This window comes from Notothenia rossii (genome assembly GCF_949606895.1).
Source record: "Notothenia rossii genome assembly, chromosome: 2".
Classification (NCBI taxonomy): domain Eukaryota; kingdom Metazoa; phylum Chordata; class Actinopteri; order Perciformes; family Nototheniidae; genus Notothenia; species Notothenia rossii.
This window is the reverse complement of record NC_136904.1, coordinates 86,410,681-86,430,444: the sequence shown is the minus strand read 5'-3', so window position 1 is coordinate 86,430,444 and position 19,764 is coordinate 86,410,681. Positions and strand designations below refer to the sequence as shown.

Below are 19,764 nucleotides of genomic sequence, written 5' to 3'. Positions count from 1 at the left end.
TATTTAAGCAACTCTTTTAATACAAAACCTATGCAAGATTGGCAAGTCTTAGACGTCTTAAAAGGAATTTAATATTCTTTACCACAAGGTTAGTTTAAGAGTAAGGTAAGTACTGTATATGTTATCATACCGGCATATCAGACATGAGTCACAAAGCTGCAGATTTTCTATTATTAGAATCAAGAAAATATTCATTGTATCGAGACATTTATTTTAAAAACCGTTAGTACAAACATGACACTTTTTGACAATGGACTAAAAATGCTGTGTGACTCTTGTATCTACAATTCTAAATAAATATACTTCAAAAAGACAATATTGCTGCTTAAATCCATATTCCTTTCTTTTGTTGAATTATTAAAACATGATATTGAAACATGTGAACATTTCTTAGCAGCGGATTACTATCGAGACGATTAGAAAATTATTGTACCTCAGATGTTAAGTGCAACATATGTACAATATCACACTAGAGTCAAAACCCTGAACAACTTGTATTACAGCACTGAGATTTAAATAAAGCCAAACATGGTTGGAGAGGCGCTCATTGAGAAGAAATACATTTAGTACCTGATCACACACACCTTCTGAAATGTCACACATTATTACCCCCAGTTCCAGTTAAGATGGCAACAGACATGTTTTTGCTTTCCCTTATCACCATAATGATAAGTAAATGTTAATTCCACAATTGAATTTGTATCGAGTGATGACTCCATCAGTGTTTAGATATTTAGATTCTCTAAAAGCCCTTTCTGTCTGGCAACAAGTGCCATCCAATCAAAAATAAAGGCCAATTTACAGCTAAAACAAAGATCTTCAACTATTGGGCAAAGAACAGGAAAAGGATAGCACCACATATTCTATCGTTTGCTAACTCCAGTTACCAAATAGGACCAATGGTAGATGTTTGCAGTTACTATCCGCAGCAGTGTAGAAGTTGACGGTGAAACAACCAAAGTTACCGGGTAAAACTAAATGCAGAGAAGCCCTCTTTTACTATCGAGCACTAGCTTAGGATGACGGCAAACACTGATCTGCATATTGGTTGTTAGGCTGTTGGCAGAAGTACGTGCACTTCGATTACTCCAACCAGCATTGGGAGTTAATTAAAACAGAACATATTGGAATATAGGTATTGATTTCTACCTAATGGTCTTCATAAGTTGCTAAATTGTTTGTTTGTTTGTAGCCTTTATTTAACCAGGTGAAAATCCCATTGAGATCAACAATCTCTTTTTCAAGGGAGACCTAAATGTGTCGATAGTAGAATACGGAAAGCAATCCAGTAGTCTTTGCGACAGCACAACAACAACACTATAGTTTAACTTGCCGGATGTGGACTGTGTGCCTGTTCTATGTAATTCATAGGATATCAATTCTCTCTTCTGTTATCTTGTATTTTGCAAGAGCACCATCACTGTATCAGATGGTTTGAATTTTTTGTTCTCAATAACAATGATAACTGGTGCAAGCAAACATTTCTAAATAGTTGTGGTGATTAAATTCAACTCATTACACACTCACGTGTACCCCTTTCAAAGCAGTACTGGAAGCTTTCTGATCAAAACCAAAACTAAATAACAACAATTATAACTTCCATGAATGTTATTTCAGAAAACAAAACTCATGTTACTTGTTTTGTCCTCTAGAAGGTCTTCAATTGATGGACTTGATGAGAGTTGCTGATAACGGATGGTAAGAGCACTTGAGGTTGTGGAAAGCAACAAGGAAACGTTTGACATCAGAAGCTGGAGGGTCTTCAGAGCACCGGCCTACCTGTCAGCTCTCAGGACTGAAGGCTGTGACACATGAAGGGCATAGAGGAATTCTTTTGTGATTAGTGGGATGACTGTGATGGGAGAGCACAGATACTGGACCACAGCATTTGTTGGGAGCAGAGCGGTCTGTCCTTCAGAGTGTGAGCTCCCATCAGGTCTGTGGTAACAGGGGTCAGAGGTCAGGGCCACGTCACATGGTTGATCTTTTTCTTCGACTCTGGAGAATGCATTTCATCCTGAAGAGATTGAAGATTAGACAACTGGCATTACAAAAAGCAATGACAAAACATCAATATAACATCGATCAATGGGTTACTATCCAATAGTATACAATATCAATTACATATATAGATTTAAAAAAACGGAGCGTCTATTTGCACCCGGGGGGAAATGGACACACAGCAGCTATTTACACCCAGCCAACACCCAACAATAGCATTGTTAGCTACGTGGCTGTAAATAGCATCTGCCTTAAAATAATGTGCACATTATTTTCTTAGCATGGACTGCAATTAAGTCTTGAGCTTCAATTACTTTATTTCTTACAGTTTTTGGCCCAATGATTTGATCTCATTTGTCAATTCGTTGCAACTTTAAGAACATAATTGTGTTTTTCGTGTTGCTATTTCATGGGTCTACGTTTATGTTCATTTATACATACTATATTGTCTTTCCAATATATTGCATATCAAAAATTGCCTATTTTGTGAAAGTAAAAACAGTAACTCTGCATGAGATGACTGAACTAAAGGTTCCTACCTTGCTGTTTGCCTCGCGTTTGAGATGTGCTGTGTCAGTGCTACAAAGACTGGATGATGAAGAGGAAGAGGAGGATGTGTTTATTGATATCTTGCGGATGGGGTTGGACAGGTTCACAGCAGGAGGAGGTTTTAACCTGTCAGAGACTCCCAGTGACACGGCGGTTCCCTCTGGTTTCTTTACTTTCAGCGGCCCAGAGTGAGAGGAAGTGCCATCAAACACGATCAGAGGCCGTTTCCTGCTGTGGTCGTTACTGGAAATTAAAAAAACGACAATGAAAACAAAAGAAATCCATCAATCATTTGATCATGTTCACAGTAAGGGGTCTTTTTTGCAGCAGGTGTACAGGGAGAAGTGTGTCTCACACTGAGATTAGTCTCTTGCTTCTGCTGTGGTATTTTGTTGACTCACCGTGCGATGGTGGAACTAAGATGAATTAATGCCAGTTTAAAGTTCTGCACTTAACATGGCAATAACTATGATGCTTTGTGAGGTCAAACAACACACCTGTGTTCTCTATGCCACTGGAATTACTACAATTCCGCATTGATTGGCTCACATTATATGGAAATTATTGAAAAATACAAGACTGACATGGAGCCGCATGACTTTTACAGAAAAACAGATTTTAAATGCAGGACTTTTACTTGTAACTGAGTATGTTTACTAGGGGTATCACGGTACACGTACCCGTATCGGCCCTTCGGTTCGGTACACGATTGTACCTTACTAATATAACGTTAAACGTAAAAAATTGAGAACGTGAACAACTTTTTGGAAGTAATCTCATGTGCTGCGTCGCAGCATTCAGAGTAATTTGCTCACATTGGGTTCAACGCGTCATAGAGCAACCAAGTCATTTCATTGGACGAGAGGCATACTATGAGAGCTGGTCAGAGGGATGCGTTCAAATTTAGTCAGTAATTTGAGGAACTGTCGAAATGGCGAACGCAGATAAAGTTGTGCTCGAAAATCCTCCAGCATCATTGAAGTCTCCGGTTTGGAAATATTTTGGTTTCACAGTTACGTACCAGGATGACGGACAAAGACAGGTGGACCGAATCAAAGCTGTTTGTCGGCATTTTTCAACTACAATTGGTTACGCGGCTGGCAATACATGAAACTTGCACACTCGAGGCATCACCCGAACGTGAATATCACCTGTACCAAAAGAAAAAAGACTGAAGTGCAAACCCAACTCCCACTAGCATTTAAGCCTCCACCATTCGCAAAAAGTTCAGACCGAGCCAAAGCTATTACAAACGCCAAATATCCTTATGTTGCTATGTTAGCAAAGCACTACCTGGCTGTATCTGCTACCTCTGTCCCTAGCGAGAGGGTGTTCTCCACAGCAGGAGATAGTGCCAGCAGATCTGCCCTTTTGGCAAGCAATGTGGACACAAAGTTAATTTTTCTAAAAACATGAAAATACAATGACAAGCAAGTCATAATGTCAAACTGGCTGCTCAGGTACGAGTACAGTAGGCTACAGTTCAAATACAGATTATTTCAGTTCATCGAAATGCTGCACCTTAATGTTTATTTTATTATATTTTGTATTTATTTGAGTGAATATTCAGTTTAATAATAATTAAAAACCCAAAACTAATAGTTTATGTTTTGTGAGTACTAGTACAGTAAAGTTTAAATACAGATTATTTCAGTTCATCGAAATGCTGCACCTTAATGTTTATTTTATTATATTTTGTATTTATTTGAGTGAATACATTATTCACAGTTTAATAATAATTAAAAATATATATATATATATTTTATGTTTTGTGATAATTTGTTCTGCTGTACCGAAAACGTACCGAACCGAACCGTGACCTAAAAACCGAGGTACGTACCGAACCGAAATGTTTGTGAACCGTTACACCCCTAATGTTTACACTTTAGTATAGCTAGTTTTACTCAAGTCCACAATCTGAGTACTTCTTCCACCACTGGTTTATTGATATCTAGAGCCACACATGGATCAGCGGTGCCTCTCTGACCTGTGCCCGGCTGAGGACTGCCTCCCTCGGCTCTTCTCCATCCTCCTCCCCCAGCGGCTGTCCGGTAGTCTCCTCTGCGGCAGCGGGATGACATGCTGCAGGTAAAGCTCTGTGAGCCGGTCCCGACTATCACAGCCTCTGGTGCTGACGTTTTTCTGATTCAGAAATAAATCACTGTTAGCTCAGCTCATTCAAACTGCCGCTGATGAAACACACACACACTGTTAGCCGGTATGCTAACATGAGGGTGTATTTCCTTAACCTACACATTTAATGACACTGTACACGTTTCTCTATTAACTTTAGCTCACCCCACACAAGACAAGCTGCAAAAACTCTGGGGACATCAGCTCAGGGTGCAGTAATAGATCCACATCCGAGGAGCTGGCTGTCTTTCCATCTTGTTCCGTGTAAGCCGCCATGCTGGATGCGTCACTTTTCCCAGCATGCACCGGCTCATAACAACACGGTATGTAATTCACTCTTCCATGCTATTTCAAAAGAAAATGATATGTGCTGTAAAAAAAGACTTATATTCTGTAAGAAAATACATATATAATGTAACAAAGACAAATAAGATGTAAAAAAACAAACATATATGATGGAAAACAACACATATATGCTGTAAAAAAAAAAACTATATCCTGTACAAAAGACATGATGTAAAATATATATGCACTAGGGAGATTTAAAATGTATATTTACAATTCTTGTAATCTGTGTAATTAACACAAAGACACAATATCTCAGGTATTATATCAGTGTTTGTACAACTTCAGGAGGAGGACATTTTTATAAACTTTCAAGGTGATGCATTTGATACAAATTTTGTTTTTATGTTGGAGAAATGTTGCATTTACAAGAAGACATTGAATCACTCTATACCACAGTTGTACATAGAATTACAACAAGATGGCAGCACTATTAAAGATATAAAAAACTAAGAAGGCAATCCAAACCAAACGTGTATTTATGTATATCCCTTTTTTTCACAGGGGATGCAAACTGCATTCTCCTTGGTGAAGCTTCTGTGTTACTTTGCCAAATCTTTCCAGTCCTATTTGTCGTGTTGGGAAGTGTGTTTCACAGCTTCACATCAATGTACCTGAGCTTTTTGGTTGTGGACCCACAAACAAACCAAAACCAAAAGGTCCCAGAGCGAGAGACATGCATAGAAAGGAATGAGTTAAAAAATAATCAATGGTTTGCCTTTCAAATGGCTGGATGATTGGAGGGATTGACAAACTGACCGACAACATTTCAGGAACTACTGCAGCATTGGAGGAGTTGTCATGTCCTCGGATTAGAAAGTTAGGGACGTAATTGATTGAGTTAGGGATAATAATGTGATGTAAAGGCAACCATGAGGCCTTCATTTGCTGTCATGAGTTGGCACATGAGTACAGATATTAGGGCCTATTCGCATTTTATACTGATTGTATTGACTCTTTTTCAGTGTGTGTACAGTTAATGGTAATGTTTGAATGTAAACCACTTACCCTTTTACCGTACATATCAAATAATCAGCATATTAAGAAGGGAGGAAAGTAAATATGTACAGCTTTCAAGCTTTCAAATTGGAGACCAAATGAGTAGGCCTACGTGTTGTATCACTGTGGTTCAGAATAATGTAAAAAACAATCAGTCTTCATGAAAAATTATTTAACTTGTTACCATTAAACAGTATCAGGGGCAGTGATTGAAAATGTGCATATGAACTTTAGATCTGACATCTTAAAGGTGGGGTAGGTAATTTTGGAGAAACCAGCTCGAGTGCGCTAGAATTTGAAAATACACGGCCGGAACAAATCTGCCACTTCCTGACAGAGCCCCTCCTCCAACACACACGAACGCGCACATGACCAATGAGGGCACAAGATAAGTTTGTGCACAGATGGAAGGCTGACAGGCAGGTAGGTAGGCCATCCAGTTATTTTAGCCAGGCCGGCTAAAATGATTGGTCGTGCTTTTTACAGCACCACGGCTTCCACAGATGAAATCTTTTTATGGGTTTCTTGTTGTTTCTAACCTGCAAGTCGCTCTTTAATGGATTTTTTTCAAAGCACTTAAGATATTCATTGCTATCGGGATGTTAAGAGCATTCCATGGAATATAACAAAAAGTGTATCTCGAGCCGGTTTCTCAAACTTACCTTACCCACCTTTAAATGATTAATCAATTGGTAAACATTGTTTATACCCATCTAAAATCTAATAATCCAATAATTTATTTAACTCATTTGAATGCCCCTCAGTTGTAAGAATGTACTGCTTTCCTAATGACAGTGAATTCAAATTCTTGGTTGGTTTGACAATATGGGCTTTAGGGAATTTTGACGTAAAATGAGAAACGTTCATTATCTTGTATTAAAAAAAACACCATTACATGCATTGTGCACGCTGTGTAAATAATTCTAAACAAACGCTCCAATTTCACAGCAGCAGTTCTCCTAATATCTCAAATATTTCTTCCACCCACTGTGGATCACACATCTCTAATTTGTACAGCGATAAAACAGAAATTCAGTCAGTAATTCAGCAGGAAATGTATCAAACTTAATTAGCAGTGAAAGAGCAGCACCACCTTCCTGTTGCATGCTGCACAGCAACATGACCCATTTGGATGTCTGAGACGTATTGTTAATGCTGGTACAGTATTTCAGCTTTATAGCACTTATACATATATCTAAAAATCAATCAAGTAATAATGTTTCGATACCAAAATGACACACATATTTTTGAAGAATAAATTCAAACCACAGTTTATTTACTGCTTAAATGAAAGAAAAATTACAATTTCTGGGCTGATCCAATGGGATTATCTAACCTAATAGTAATAGTAATAGTGTCTTCATATGTGTCACAAACAAATCCCTTAGAAAGCTGCAGCTAATTCAGAACGCTGCTGCTCGAGTCCTCACAGTCCAGTTCTGAAGTCTTTACACTGACTTCCAGTGCACCAAAGAATTGATTTTAAATTGCTGGTTTTTAAAGCACTAAATGGTTTAGGACCTAATTATATTGACGATCTCCTGCAGAAGTATGAACCATCCATTGTACTTGTTGATCGAGCGCACTTATTGCAAGTTGCTTTGGATAAAAGCGTCAGCTAAATGCAATGTCATGTAATGTAATCCAGGAGTCTCAGGTCTTCTGGGACGGGTCTGCTCTCTGTTACAAGAGTCAGAACTAAGCATGGAGAAAAAACGTATCTTTTGGACGCTGCATTTGGATGAGTTGTTCAAATTCACACTGCAGTATGGCTTTTATTCATGTATTTTATACCTGTTGTGTTTATTTTATTATCTTTGCTTTTTAAATGCCTGTCTTTAAATGCCATTTTAAAATGTGCTTCCACTGTATTTATTCTTAATTATCTTTTATTTTATTTTGTAAAGCACTTTGGGTTGCTATGTGCGGAAAGGTGCTGAATAAATAAACTTGCCTTGCCTAATAGAATTAATTAAACACAAGCCGTTGTGTGTATTGTCTTCAGTGAAGGAGACATCCACTCACAGTGAAGGGATGACTTTAGTATCCCAGCAACTTATTTTTCATGTTGTACATTGTAAAAGCAGCCTTTTGTTTTTTACCCAAAGAAATTAGCATTCTGTCAATGCAACATCTTTTAAAAATTGCATTTATTTACCTGGTTTTTGTTATTCATGGGAAGATGATACATTCAAGTAAACATTCACAGCTCAATAAGTGGCACACGTCTTTGTTTACACTCATGGTTTTAAATTACAATTTTCCATCACACAAGTTGGTGTTTCTGCACAGATATCATTTTAAATAATGTATTTTTTAAGTAAGACGTCAGTTGAAAAGCTTACAGACTGTCCCTTGAAAACGTTGCTGAACATCAATACCCTGTGTGCTTTTTTTGTGTGAAGTTCATCACATAACTCACCAGATAATTATTATCACGACTACTTATCAGTCAGAAGAAACAGGATAACATTCATAAAACAATTCAGTCACAAACTCGGAAACAAAGAGGTGAATTGACAATGAAGGATATAAAACTGTTTGGATGGCAGTAATACGTTTCAGAACATTAATAATAAAAACTTCTGGAGCTTTCAATTAAATCACGTGACCTTCCTCAGTGGATGTCCAATTGTCATGGAGTTGTTCAAATTGTAATATCTGTGATCACTTTAAGAACTTTTCATCCATGGTGGCTTAAAAATTATAAAAGGAAGTTCATTCTTGAAATGAGTTTCTTTATTCAATAACCAGTATATTATTTTACGATAATTTAAAACGTTCTTTTGGTTAGAGGCCTGAAATAAGGTCTTTGGTTAACACAAGCTTATGAGATTCTGACGGGTTTTTCTACAACATAAAATATGTTAGTAAAAAAACAACTTGTGAATTTCCGGAGTTTTTATGTGTCATAAAAACGGCAGTTGCTAACAAATGGCTCAATAAGATTACTAAACGTCATCACCCCACACTTGAGTCCGCCTTTAGCTCAGCGGTGATGACCTGCAGCCAAGTGACAAGGATGTAGTTTGTTAGAGCCTATTGATAGCTTTTTACTTCTGCCGGTTGCAGTTACGCTCAAAATCAAAGTCTTGATAATCGTCAAGTTTATCCTGCTGAACAAAACATGTTAAGTATCATACATGTGTATTTGCCAAATAACTTCATTTCTGAAGTATACCTAAATCCAATGAAAAAATCCTTTACTTTTTGTAGAGGGAACTCTTGCTATGCTAACTTCTGGGTCTACCTATAAAATACTTGCACCACTCCATTGCGGATAGTCAATAATGTGATGTTTTGATGTCATTTAAATTGATCCCAGGTAGAATAGTTGTTACTGCAGTAATCGCTTTTGGCAGAGGAAACCTTTGCAATGCTAACTTCCAGGTCGGCCGAGGTCATCACTGCACCGCTTTATTGTGAGGACAAGGAGTCCAAACGATTTTTCTGGGTGTCAAAGCCCACTGGTTTCACACAGCCGACTGAGTCTCGCTGCACACGTAGATATTGCTCGGCCTCACCCTCCTGCGGCTCCTGCCCGGCACCCTGGGACACAGTCTGCAGCTCTTGGGTATAAACTCCTGACAGGCCTCCCTGAACTTCCTGATCCTCCAGCAGTAGATGACGGGGTTGAACACCGTCTTCAGGTAGCTGAGCCACAGAGCGCCTATGCTGATGGGGTAAAACACGGAGCTGTAGTAGAACTGCCGACTGAACACCGCCAGCAAGCTGACCACCGTGTGAGGTAACCAGCACACAGAGAAGCCCACAAAGAGGATGAGGATGGTGGTGAAGGCTCTGGTCTTGAAGCTCATGTCCACCTTGATCTGAGGAGGCCGCTGCAGCCCGCTGAGCCTCATCTTGCTGACCTGGTTGAGGGCTGGCAGGCAGGAGTGCTCGTTGGTGTGGTTGTGGATGCGCAGGGTGTTGCGGCGCACCGTGTTGAGGATGCACATGTAAGAGTACAGCATGACAGCGAAAGGTACAAAGAACACTGCTACTGCTAACAGCACTGTGTATCCACGGTCTGCCAGGGAATCACTGTATCCCAGCACACACTGCGGTGCCCAGGATCCCCCAATACCCGCCGTACTGGTCCTCCACCCGATCACAGAGGGCAGGGACACACACAGACTCAGCAGCCACGACCCTGCGATCAACAGTTTGGCTCTGTGAGGGGTCAGCTTGTCCTGCCGCTGCACGATGATGAGGAAGCGGTCCACGCTGATGATCAGGAGAATGGACACCCCCTCCAGGACGAACAGCCAGTACAGCATGATGGACGCCCGGCAGAACCCGCTCCCAAAGCTCCAGTCGGCGGTGGCCACGGTGACCGCAGTGAAGGGCATGCAGAGCAGGGAGAGCATGATGTCCGAGAAGGCCAACGTGGCGAGGAGGAGGTTGATTGCAGAACGCATGGCGGGTTTCTGGTAAACAATCAGACACACGATAGCGTTGCCGAGGAATCCGATGGTTATCATGAAGATCATTATGGCCGCCAGGGTCACCCGCAGAGTGACCGATATGAGAGGAGTCGCAGCTTCTGAAGGGAGACTTTCTGCTGCTTCCTCCACACTGTCCGGCCCCAGGAAGCTGCACTCTTCCAGCAGGCTTTCATTACAAAAAGCCATGGCAGCTTTTATGGAGGGGTGTCAGCCCAGAAGAAGGTTCATGTTGATTATTGTTGTGGTGTGCACATTACAATGTCCTCCAAAAGTTGGTCTTCCATGGCAATATCTGAGATAGAAAGACAAGAATATAGTCAAATTGGGTTTCAAAGAATACTTTGTGAGACAGAAAAAGTCAACAGTCATTACATTAATGTCATTAAGTCAGGACTCTTGAAACTCAAAGACATAGCTGAGCTGTAGACATTATCAGTAATGCACAGGGCAAAAAGCAGAATGTTACCAGCATATTTACAACAGTTTTTTTTTTTGGATCAGACAAGGAAGACCACAGGAGGAAATTAAATTTTAAGCATCCATATGCAAGGACTACTCTTAAACAAATGTTTATTTCGGTGGTTGGTGTACAATTGTGGAATTCTCAACAAAAGGATCTAAAGAATTGTATTTGTATTTTTCAGTTAAAGAAGTTGTATAAATTAAGAAAGATGGGACTATATGAAGCAGAATGTGAATAAGTCTATGTACTCTGGTCCTTCATGTTTTTGATGTCTTTGATGTGATGTCTCCTCTCTATTTGCGGGTCCCATTGTCATTGTTATTGTTATTATTATCATCATGCGTCGCTTTCCACCTTCTTCTCCATTGGACTCAAGTGAGGGTGTTGCACATGTGATGTTTTGGTGTTGTTTTGTTTCTTTCCGTTAACCGCCAAGTGGGAAACAAGTTTTTTTTTTTTGTGTTTCTCTTAGTATCCTAAGATACTGTTATGTTTGGCTGTGAAAAAAATATATATTATTGTGAAGGGCAGACCATCTATTTGTATTTATTTTAGTTTTTTTTAGAAAGGGGCAGGTCACATAAGATTTTATTCTTCTCCCTGCTCCTTTTCGCTCAATGGTGTTTTGGTAGAGTCATGTTTTGTGGCAATTATTGTACATTTGGTTTTGTGTACCATGAGCGGGACAAATAAAAATGAAATGAAATAATGTGCAGTCTGTCTCCTTTAGGGGACATGCTATGACTCTTTATAGCGCTTGTGCCTATTCATTTTGGTATCCGTAGAGCCTACCATCCCAAAAACTGTAGAATAAGAGTTTTTAAGGGTTGCCTTGGTTACAAAACATGGGATTCAACATGTTATTCAGATTTGGTTCCCCTTCCTTTGTCTATACGAGCTTCGTAAAATATACCCTCACTACTTGAGAATGACCTTTCACTACTTATAAACTACCTATGCAAAGGTGCGCCATATTTTTTTACAAGCCAATCCGAGCAGACTGGGCTATTTTGGGAGGGGTCTTAAAGAGACAGACACTGAAACAGAGTGTTTTAGACAGGAGAAGGAATATAGATATAATCAGAGACGGTATAAGAAAAATAATTAGTTTTTTTCAACAATTTCTGGGTCAACATGTTCTAGTAGAAAACCCAAACCACGAGGATGAACCTGAAACTTTTGTATTTGTCTCCTTTAAATCAGAGTTGCGTTATCCTTCAAGTATATTACGTATAATCTGATAAATGTACTTGGTGATGCAGTGCAGTGAAAAAAGGAATTACACATAATTAAGAGCAATATAAATGCTTTGTTATGATGCATATAGGTTACTGTTACTGGCATGCTAAGAGTACAACTATATTGAAAAAGACTGCTGTAAAGATGGTATCATAACAGATACCACAGACTGATTGACTCATTAGATAGTCAGAGGATTTCAGCTGCTGCATGATCTATTACTCAGTGATAATTGTGCATTCAAACAGTGAGAGGAGGAATGACTCCCCAAGAGGATGAAGAAGTTACATAAGCAGACCGTCAGACACACCACAACATGAGAGGTATCGTCACATAGGAAAGACATGTGCTGCTCACAGAGATTGGATTTGGTTGATGATTAACAGCTGTATTGACTCACATGGGTGCATAAACAAACACACACATAAACACACACACACACACACACACACACACACACACACACACACACACACACACACACACACACACACACACACACACACACACACACACACACACACACACACACACACACACACACACACACACACACACACACACACACACACACACACACACACACACACCACCAACCCTTCAGAGCACACACAGTCCATGTAATTCTTCACACATGAGTAGAAGTACACACATTCACACAGCAGTGTGGTACACACCCATGATATAGCCTGTCTTCCTCAGACTCAGCAGAAGCCCAGTCTTGGATAATGCTTCACACTTTGATAAAACACAGAGGCATCCTCAGGACATACAGGACTCGTCTGTTGCTATGGTTTCCACATCCTGGTAGTGGGACAGCGTTAGCGATACGTTGGTCTCAGATGTTGTCCTGCAGGTGGACGGGCTCCTACAGGAACTGGGAGACAAGAAGAACAGATAAACATCATGACCTCCATGACATAAATCAGAATGAGAGATCAGAAAAGGTTCATTTGTCTTAGAGAGGGGGGAAATACAGTGTAACAGAGAAATTAGTTCAGATAAAAGATAAACAAAAACGGATTTATTAAATACAGAGACAAGCACAGGTTGGTAAAAGTAAAAAGGAATAAGTACACGTCCATGGTAAAAAGTACAGTAAGTAGCAGCATTTTGAAAAGACAAGTGAACATATAATGGTGTTGAGAGCTAGTCTATGGTTGAAAGTAGAGTAATATGTGTGTTTTGCACATAACAGTGATTATAGAATAACAGAATAACAATAGTGCAGTTTAGGTTTAGGGGTGAATATAAATAAATGTTCAAATCATCGATTGATTTACTGATTATTCTCAAGATATATCGATTATTGGTTTGTAAAATGTCCACCTCAGTTTCTCAAAGATGAAGGTGGTGTCTTTAAATGTCAGTTTATAATGATATAAAGCAGAGATAAGGAGGACATCTCTATGCTTGAGAGGCAGAAACATATTTCCTGACTTAATAGACTTCATAGTAGCTGCTGGTTATAAAACGATCATTGCCTTTGTTCTATTCAGGCGTCCCAGGAAGACCTTGCAGAGTGATAGTAAGCCAGCTGTCATGAAGCATCCTAAAACTGAAGCAGCCATCGTTCCTTAAATTATTAATAACTGTGCTTTTATGCTGTGACATTTCAGAATATCTTCTGTAAAAAATGGCCTGTGGATTCATTGATTTTTCTGTGATGGTAAACACAGTTTGATCCAATGTACAAATTCTAAAATCAGAACATATCGCTTATAACATTTTGATAAACAAACGTCAAGAGTGCACATTTCATCTTAATAAATGATTTTCTGAAACGGTGCCTGCAGCGGCTGAAGCTACATTCTTGCACAAGCATCCTTATAGGCCACTGCATAGCGTTGCTCGTTGTTGCCATGGCAACAAGGTCACCAATTCCATGGCAACAAGCAGCCTGTTCTCTCATCCCTTATGGGCAATACATTTTCCCTTTGTCGTTTCACAGGATTTAGGAATAAAAAAAAATAATGTTTCAGTCTACCGCATTTATTTTTCTTTTAACTTTTTTAATTAAGCAAAAATGCCTCAAAGTCAGGAACTACAAATATTGTTTTGAGGTCTTGTTTATGTCATTGTTTGTATTCAGTAAAGATTAGCGATTAATCAGCTTGTTTGTGACATTAAAAAAAATATATATGAAAGTTGACGTATTTGTATTGCTTTTTTACTGTGAGGTATTGCTTACTGTCTTTAAAACAAACGTATGTAATACTTTGATGCATACATTTTGAATTGTAATACATTTTTACCTTTCAAAATGATCTGGTGCAAATTAGGTCAAGAGGATAATGAGCAGCTTTGCCCTGCAGGGGGCTCCTGGCTGCTTATTGAAACAAAAACAGTTGGTTTACGTTTACCTCAGCTGTTGCTTGACTGAGGTTGATGTGACAATACAAACCAAGAGACATATTAGAGTTTTATAATATCGATTTTTTTTTTCAGTTTCACTTTCGTGTGTCTATGATTAACAGCATCCAGATGCAGTAATACATGTAAAAGGATTAGTGGTATCAGCTCCTTGATGCAGTTTTATTTTCCTTTTTTTACAACCTCGTACATAAGATACCATATATATGTATCCTTATTTCAATAACCCATTGCTTACACTATTAAAACACATTGTTTTCACATGGCACCAGCACTGAGCCTGTACAGTTTGTTCTCCTCATATTTACATAAGAGCCTGTTTCCATCACCGGTGTTTCTCTAGTCTACTCAGCCTTTCTGTCAATGCAGACCATCATGAAAAAACAGACGTCAAAGAGAAAATACAACCGTTCACCTGTAAGCAACGAGCAGGGGATTAAAGCAATGATCAGATGCATTTTTGAGCATTTACTTAATATAAATAAGCTTACCTCGACTTCAGGTTTGTGATCAGGCTTCATGCTTGTCTCCTGACTCGACGATCGCGTTTCTCTCGCTGTGAATGTCGAGCTTTCCCCAAAATATTCCACTTTGAACATTTTCCTGCCGGATCGATCGCCATCGTACCTCCTGCGGATGAAGCTGACGCGAGGAGAGCAGGTGGTCCCTGACTTAAAGGAGCAGTGCGAGGTACATTCATTTCACACATGCAGCATGTATCATATGGGATGCTAATTAATGCATAGGCTACTTTGTTATCTGTGTGATGTTAATGTGTTTGAGTACACATTATAGTTTAACATCAAGTGTGTCTTTGAAAAGGTAGTCTCTTACCTAAAACAGCTAATAATACAAGTTGACATTGGATTTACAAAAGGATATTTAGATTATTGTTCTGGTCTTTTAGCCATGCACCAAAGGGATGCAGTAAGAACAAAACAGGACACATTTAAAGAAATATGATTTTTAAAATACCTTACTCTAATTAACACTAATTTCAGGACGTTTGAATTCCTTATCACATAACAATGAATTCCAGCATTATGCATGTCTTTATTAAACAGTCAGTCTGTATGTTGGGTTGTCAGTCGATCTTGGCATAAACAGACTCACATCCACTTCTTTAAAAAATCCAAAGTTTAATTCTAGTTTTCTTTTCTTGAACAGCTATCATTTATAATGTATAATTCATTGAACAGTTTCTTTGTGTTTTTGTATATGCCATATGAACAGTGTCCTCATGCAAAGTAAACATTCACAAACATGCGTTAATGATGTTTGTCCAGGAGATGGCAGCATTGTGTCTTACATGCATTTGGCCTTCAGTTGAGGCTTTTCTGCAACCCTTATGTGTTGGTATGTTTAGGTCTTTATAGTATCTCTTTTTCATTTACGCTTTTCAAAGATGCACCACCTCTTCTTGAAACATCACATATCCATTATTAATTTTTCAGCAGCAGCCTAATAAATGATTGAATAAATGATACCGCTTTGTATTTTAAGGAGGTTTTTCAGACATCATTGATATAATGCTGGCTGAATCCAGATGTGCAGAAAAACATCGATACAAAAAGAGTTGCTGAATGGAATTTATTGTAATTCATTTTGATTGATATAAGAAAACGGTTGTATTTTCAGTACTAGTCACACACGTACGGATACACACTCACAATTAGCATGCAGGCGGAGATCTTTTTCATGGGCATGCTTGTCTAAATTGGCATCGTGCCCATGTGTTGAACATGCCCATCAAACCAGTTCCACTCCAGCGGTCTGGCACATGCATGCTCGTCACGTTCGGTGGCACCCACACAACAAGCTTGCTGGTGAGAGAATTCATTTCCCTCTCCATTATTCCACAGATGTTTGCTTTAATGTCTTCCTGATGGGGAGACTTTGGTACTCCATCATTCACCAAAAAAATCAAACAGTGAAAACCACTAAATCAGAATATTCAGAGGAGACTCCACACACACGTAATAATATTGACTTTGAGATGATTGAGTCTTGTGTGGACTAGTTTCCCTGTTACATGTAGACATTTTGATACATTGACACAGAAAATTACAAGAATCTAAAATAAATTATTTTGACTTTTATATTGGCATGCCGCTGCTTCTGACTCCATGAGCGTTAACTCACCCTGAGGAAGCCACAGTGTGTTAATCAGTGTTAGACTTTAGTGCTTAACCCATCTCAGCAATGTGGAAATAATTAACACCAACCAGTGAGGACTGATAATGTGCAACCCACAGTGAAATAGTTGTGCATTAACACCTGCTTTTCTTTAGTTTGTGCGTATGTAACACTGGCCCAAACTGTGAGTCACAAACAACATGCAGAAGGCGATTATCATGCCATAATTGCCTTATGTAAAGTACCTCTGAACAAGGCTTTAAGAGCAATTATGAGCAATCATATTAGCATGTTCTGTTGGGGGAGCTAATAACATTTTGACTGTTTCACTGGTGAAAGAAACAATACTCCAGTGGTGATAATACCTCATGTAAGTACCACATTATGCTCAAGCACTTTCTACACGTTTCAGGGTGTTCATGTGAGCCTAGCCATTTCTTTTGATTGATGGTTTTGGGTTCAGGTTACTGTAACATCATCAGCTTTTACCTTCAGATCCCCACATTAATATTCAGAGGAGACACCTAAGCGTTGTGTGATGACAAACCCCCTTTAAAGGGCTTTTTATCCCTCAATTCCAGCCTTATCTCCCATCTTTACATCGCTAAGCTTTGAGGGGATCACACTGCAATCCTGCGAGCTTAGATTTCGCCTCCATTTTTATCAGAGAATTCAGAATTTTGAAGCTCAGGGGGAATACATCATGTTACGAGGAACCGGTAGATGATTACTGTGAGCTGTGGTGCCACCTTTCCACCCCTGTGTGATGTGTAGCTGAGAGCAGGCAGAATGGTTAATTTACATTAACGTTGTGTGTTTATGTGAAGACTGGGATAGGTTGTCATGACCGAGCGATGTCCTGTGTGTTCTAGCTGTTTTACATTCAGTTACTTAATGCTGACAAGCTTTGAGCGTCATCATTTCGTGAAGAAGAAATGTTTCAGTAAAAGTGTTTTTAGTATTTTTTTCAACATCATCGTCTGGTGAACATCTTATTTGGCTAACTTATCTGAAACTAAAGCAATTTTTAATCTTTATTATTTTACTTTTGTCTGCCCAATAATAAGACCGTTTTCTCAGGATTTTATTTCAAAACCTTTTTTTTTTGTGTGTATCTATTGTATCTGCTTTTTTATGTGTCAGTCACACAAGCTGGTGAAGTTTCATTAGCATGTATTCTTTATTTTTAATTGTCTCCCCTAACTTACTACTAAGGGATTGAAAATTAACCAAGAGTTACTGCTAAAGACCAATTCAAGCCACCCATTCATGCAGGCAGGCTGCTATTTATACGAGTTTCCCCTTAAATCCTGCCAAATGTCAGCAAAGACACACACACACACACACACACACACACACACACACACACACACACACACACACACACACACACACACACACACACACACACACACACATACCTTAGAAACACGTTGATTTATCTCTCTTTCTAACACAGGTAGTGAGGAACATTCATAAAAAGAATGACATGGTTACCAGAAGTGTGTGTATCAGTCAACAGTTTTTGTTTATGTCCATGTGGAAAAAATTCTAAATGTGACATTTGCAGTGAAACATTAACTTCCAGGTTTGTGTTATTTTCTGTGTGTTCTGTTTGGTTTGTTCGCAGCTACTGTAGCAGCTGACCTTTGACCTCCCTTTGGCCTTTTTTTCCACGACTCCCAAATGATCTTCCACATATCAATACGACATTAGATTTACGGTATTAGCTCATTAGCTGACGTGTTTCTGTTTGTTTGTGTGCATCAGAGACAGAGAGAGTAAAACACTGATTGTTTCTCACAGCCAGCGTCCTGAGCTTCTTACTGCCTACATGTGTATCTGCCAAACCCATCATCTGTGGCAAAAGACCCGCCGCCTCGTGTCCCTCTATCTCGCTGTCACCTTGGCAACCGCTGCCGAGGTGAACCGCCAGCTGGGACGGCCGACCTCTGATGGCTGCGATCCAGGAGCTCGGTCCACTGGATGTATGGTGCTGCAGCGTATATCACACCAAAGAGAGACGCATGTGAGGAGTTCAATCAGATTCAATAGTGTCAACACATAAGAGCTGGGAAAAGTACAGATTATGTTATATCTATGTGACTGTTTGCTTTATTTGAACCTGACCTGGTATGACGTGTATTCCCTTTGTGGAAATTGAGTTTTGTTTTGTTTTATTTTAGGTAATTTATCTGTTTGTTGTTAGAGTTATTATCAATGTTTGAGACGCATGTGAGGAGTTCAATCAGATTCAGTGGTGTCAACACATAAAAGCTGTGAAATGTTGAAACAGATGATTTTATATTTATGAACGCAACTAGGAGGCCTAAAAGCTGGGAAATGTTGTAATAGATCACTTTGATTGATTTTATTTTGTGTTGTTTTATGGATGTTTTTAAGAATGCTCACCCTCTAAAGTGTCTTTGAATATCTTGAAAAGCGCTCTATAATTAAATGTATTACTATTATGATTATTATTTGTGTGACTGCTTAATATGAACCTCCTAGGTATCTTGTTTCATTCTGTTTCGTCTGTTTTTTTCTGCAATTTGTATCTTTGCAACACTAACTGCTTTCCTTTCCCATAGTTATTTTCAAAGAGTATAACCACAGGTTTGAAAAACAGCTTTGTTCCAGCAGACATCGCATACATTTACAAGTTGTAGCTACCGGCTTTCTGACTGCTAAAGAATATGTTAATTATTTGTATTTCAACAGTCCAAAACTATAAATGTCCGTTTAGTATCATATATGGCAAAAACTAAACAAAAATGATCATATTGTCCCATCAAAGAGGCTGGAAACAGCAAATCATTGTTTTTTAAATTAAATTGAAGAATGATTTAACTATTCTGTGAGTTTATGATTTTAATTAACTGACTGGTCATTGCTCTAGATAAGAAACTATTAAGAGGAAAGCCAAGGCAGAACAACATTATTTTTCAGAGTTTTTAACATATACGCAGATATTACATTTTGTCACGAATAACTTTGCGTTTTGTTTGACCGAACCCACTGAAAAGCAGCAGAACAAATGTTTGTGGGTGTTTGTGAGTCTAAGGTATCTCAACACAA

The 19,764-nt window shown here is 38.9% G+C and overlaps 2 protein-coding genes across 3 annotated transcripts; both read right to left on the bottom strand.

The window, feature by feature from the left end:
- Positions 1–194: 194 nt before the first annotated feature.
- On the bottom strand, positions 195–4,987 carry cUnh2orf49 (chromosome Un C2orf49 homolog). Its single transcript, XM_079663782.1, has 4 exons — positions 4,849–4,987; positions 4,538–4,692; positions 2,541–2,793; positions 195–2,017 (listed from the first exon to the last, which is right to left on the bottom strand). Exons 1-4 carry the CDS (start codon positions 4,957–4,959, stop codon positions 1,961–1,963), a joined length of 576 nt encoding a protein of 191 aa, XP_079519908.1. The 5' UTR covers positions 4,960–4,987; the 3' UTR covers positions 195–1,960.
- A 3,185-nt stretch (positions 4,988–8,172) lies between these two features.
- gpr45 (G protein-coupled receptor 45) lies at positions 8,173–15,175 on the bottom strand. Of its 2 annotated transcripts, none has more exons than XM_079666638.1 (3): positions 15,042–15,175; positions 12,855–13,054; positions 8,173–10,767 (listed from the first exon to the last, which is right to left on the bottom strand). In XM_079666638.1, exon 3 carries the CDS (start codon positions 10,659–10,661, stop codon positions 9,501–9,503), a length of 1,161 nt encoding a protein of 386 aa, XP_079522764.1. In that variant the 5' UTR covers positions 10,662–10,767; positions 12,855–13,054; positions 15,042–15,175; the 3' UTR covers positions 8,173–9,500. The 2 variants fall into 2 exon arrangements, with proteins under 2 accessions (XP_079522764.1, XP_079522765.1); XM_079666639.1 differs by lacking the exon at positions 15,042–15,175 and adding an exon at positions 14,433–14,535.
- Between the last annotated feature and the right edge of the window lie 4,589 nt (positions 15,176–19,764).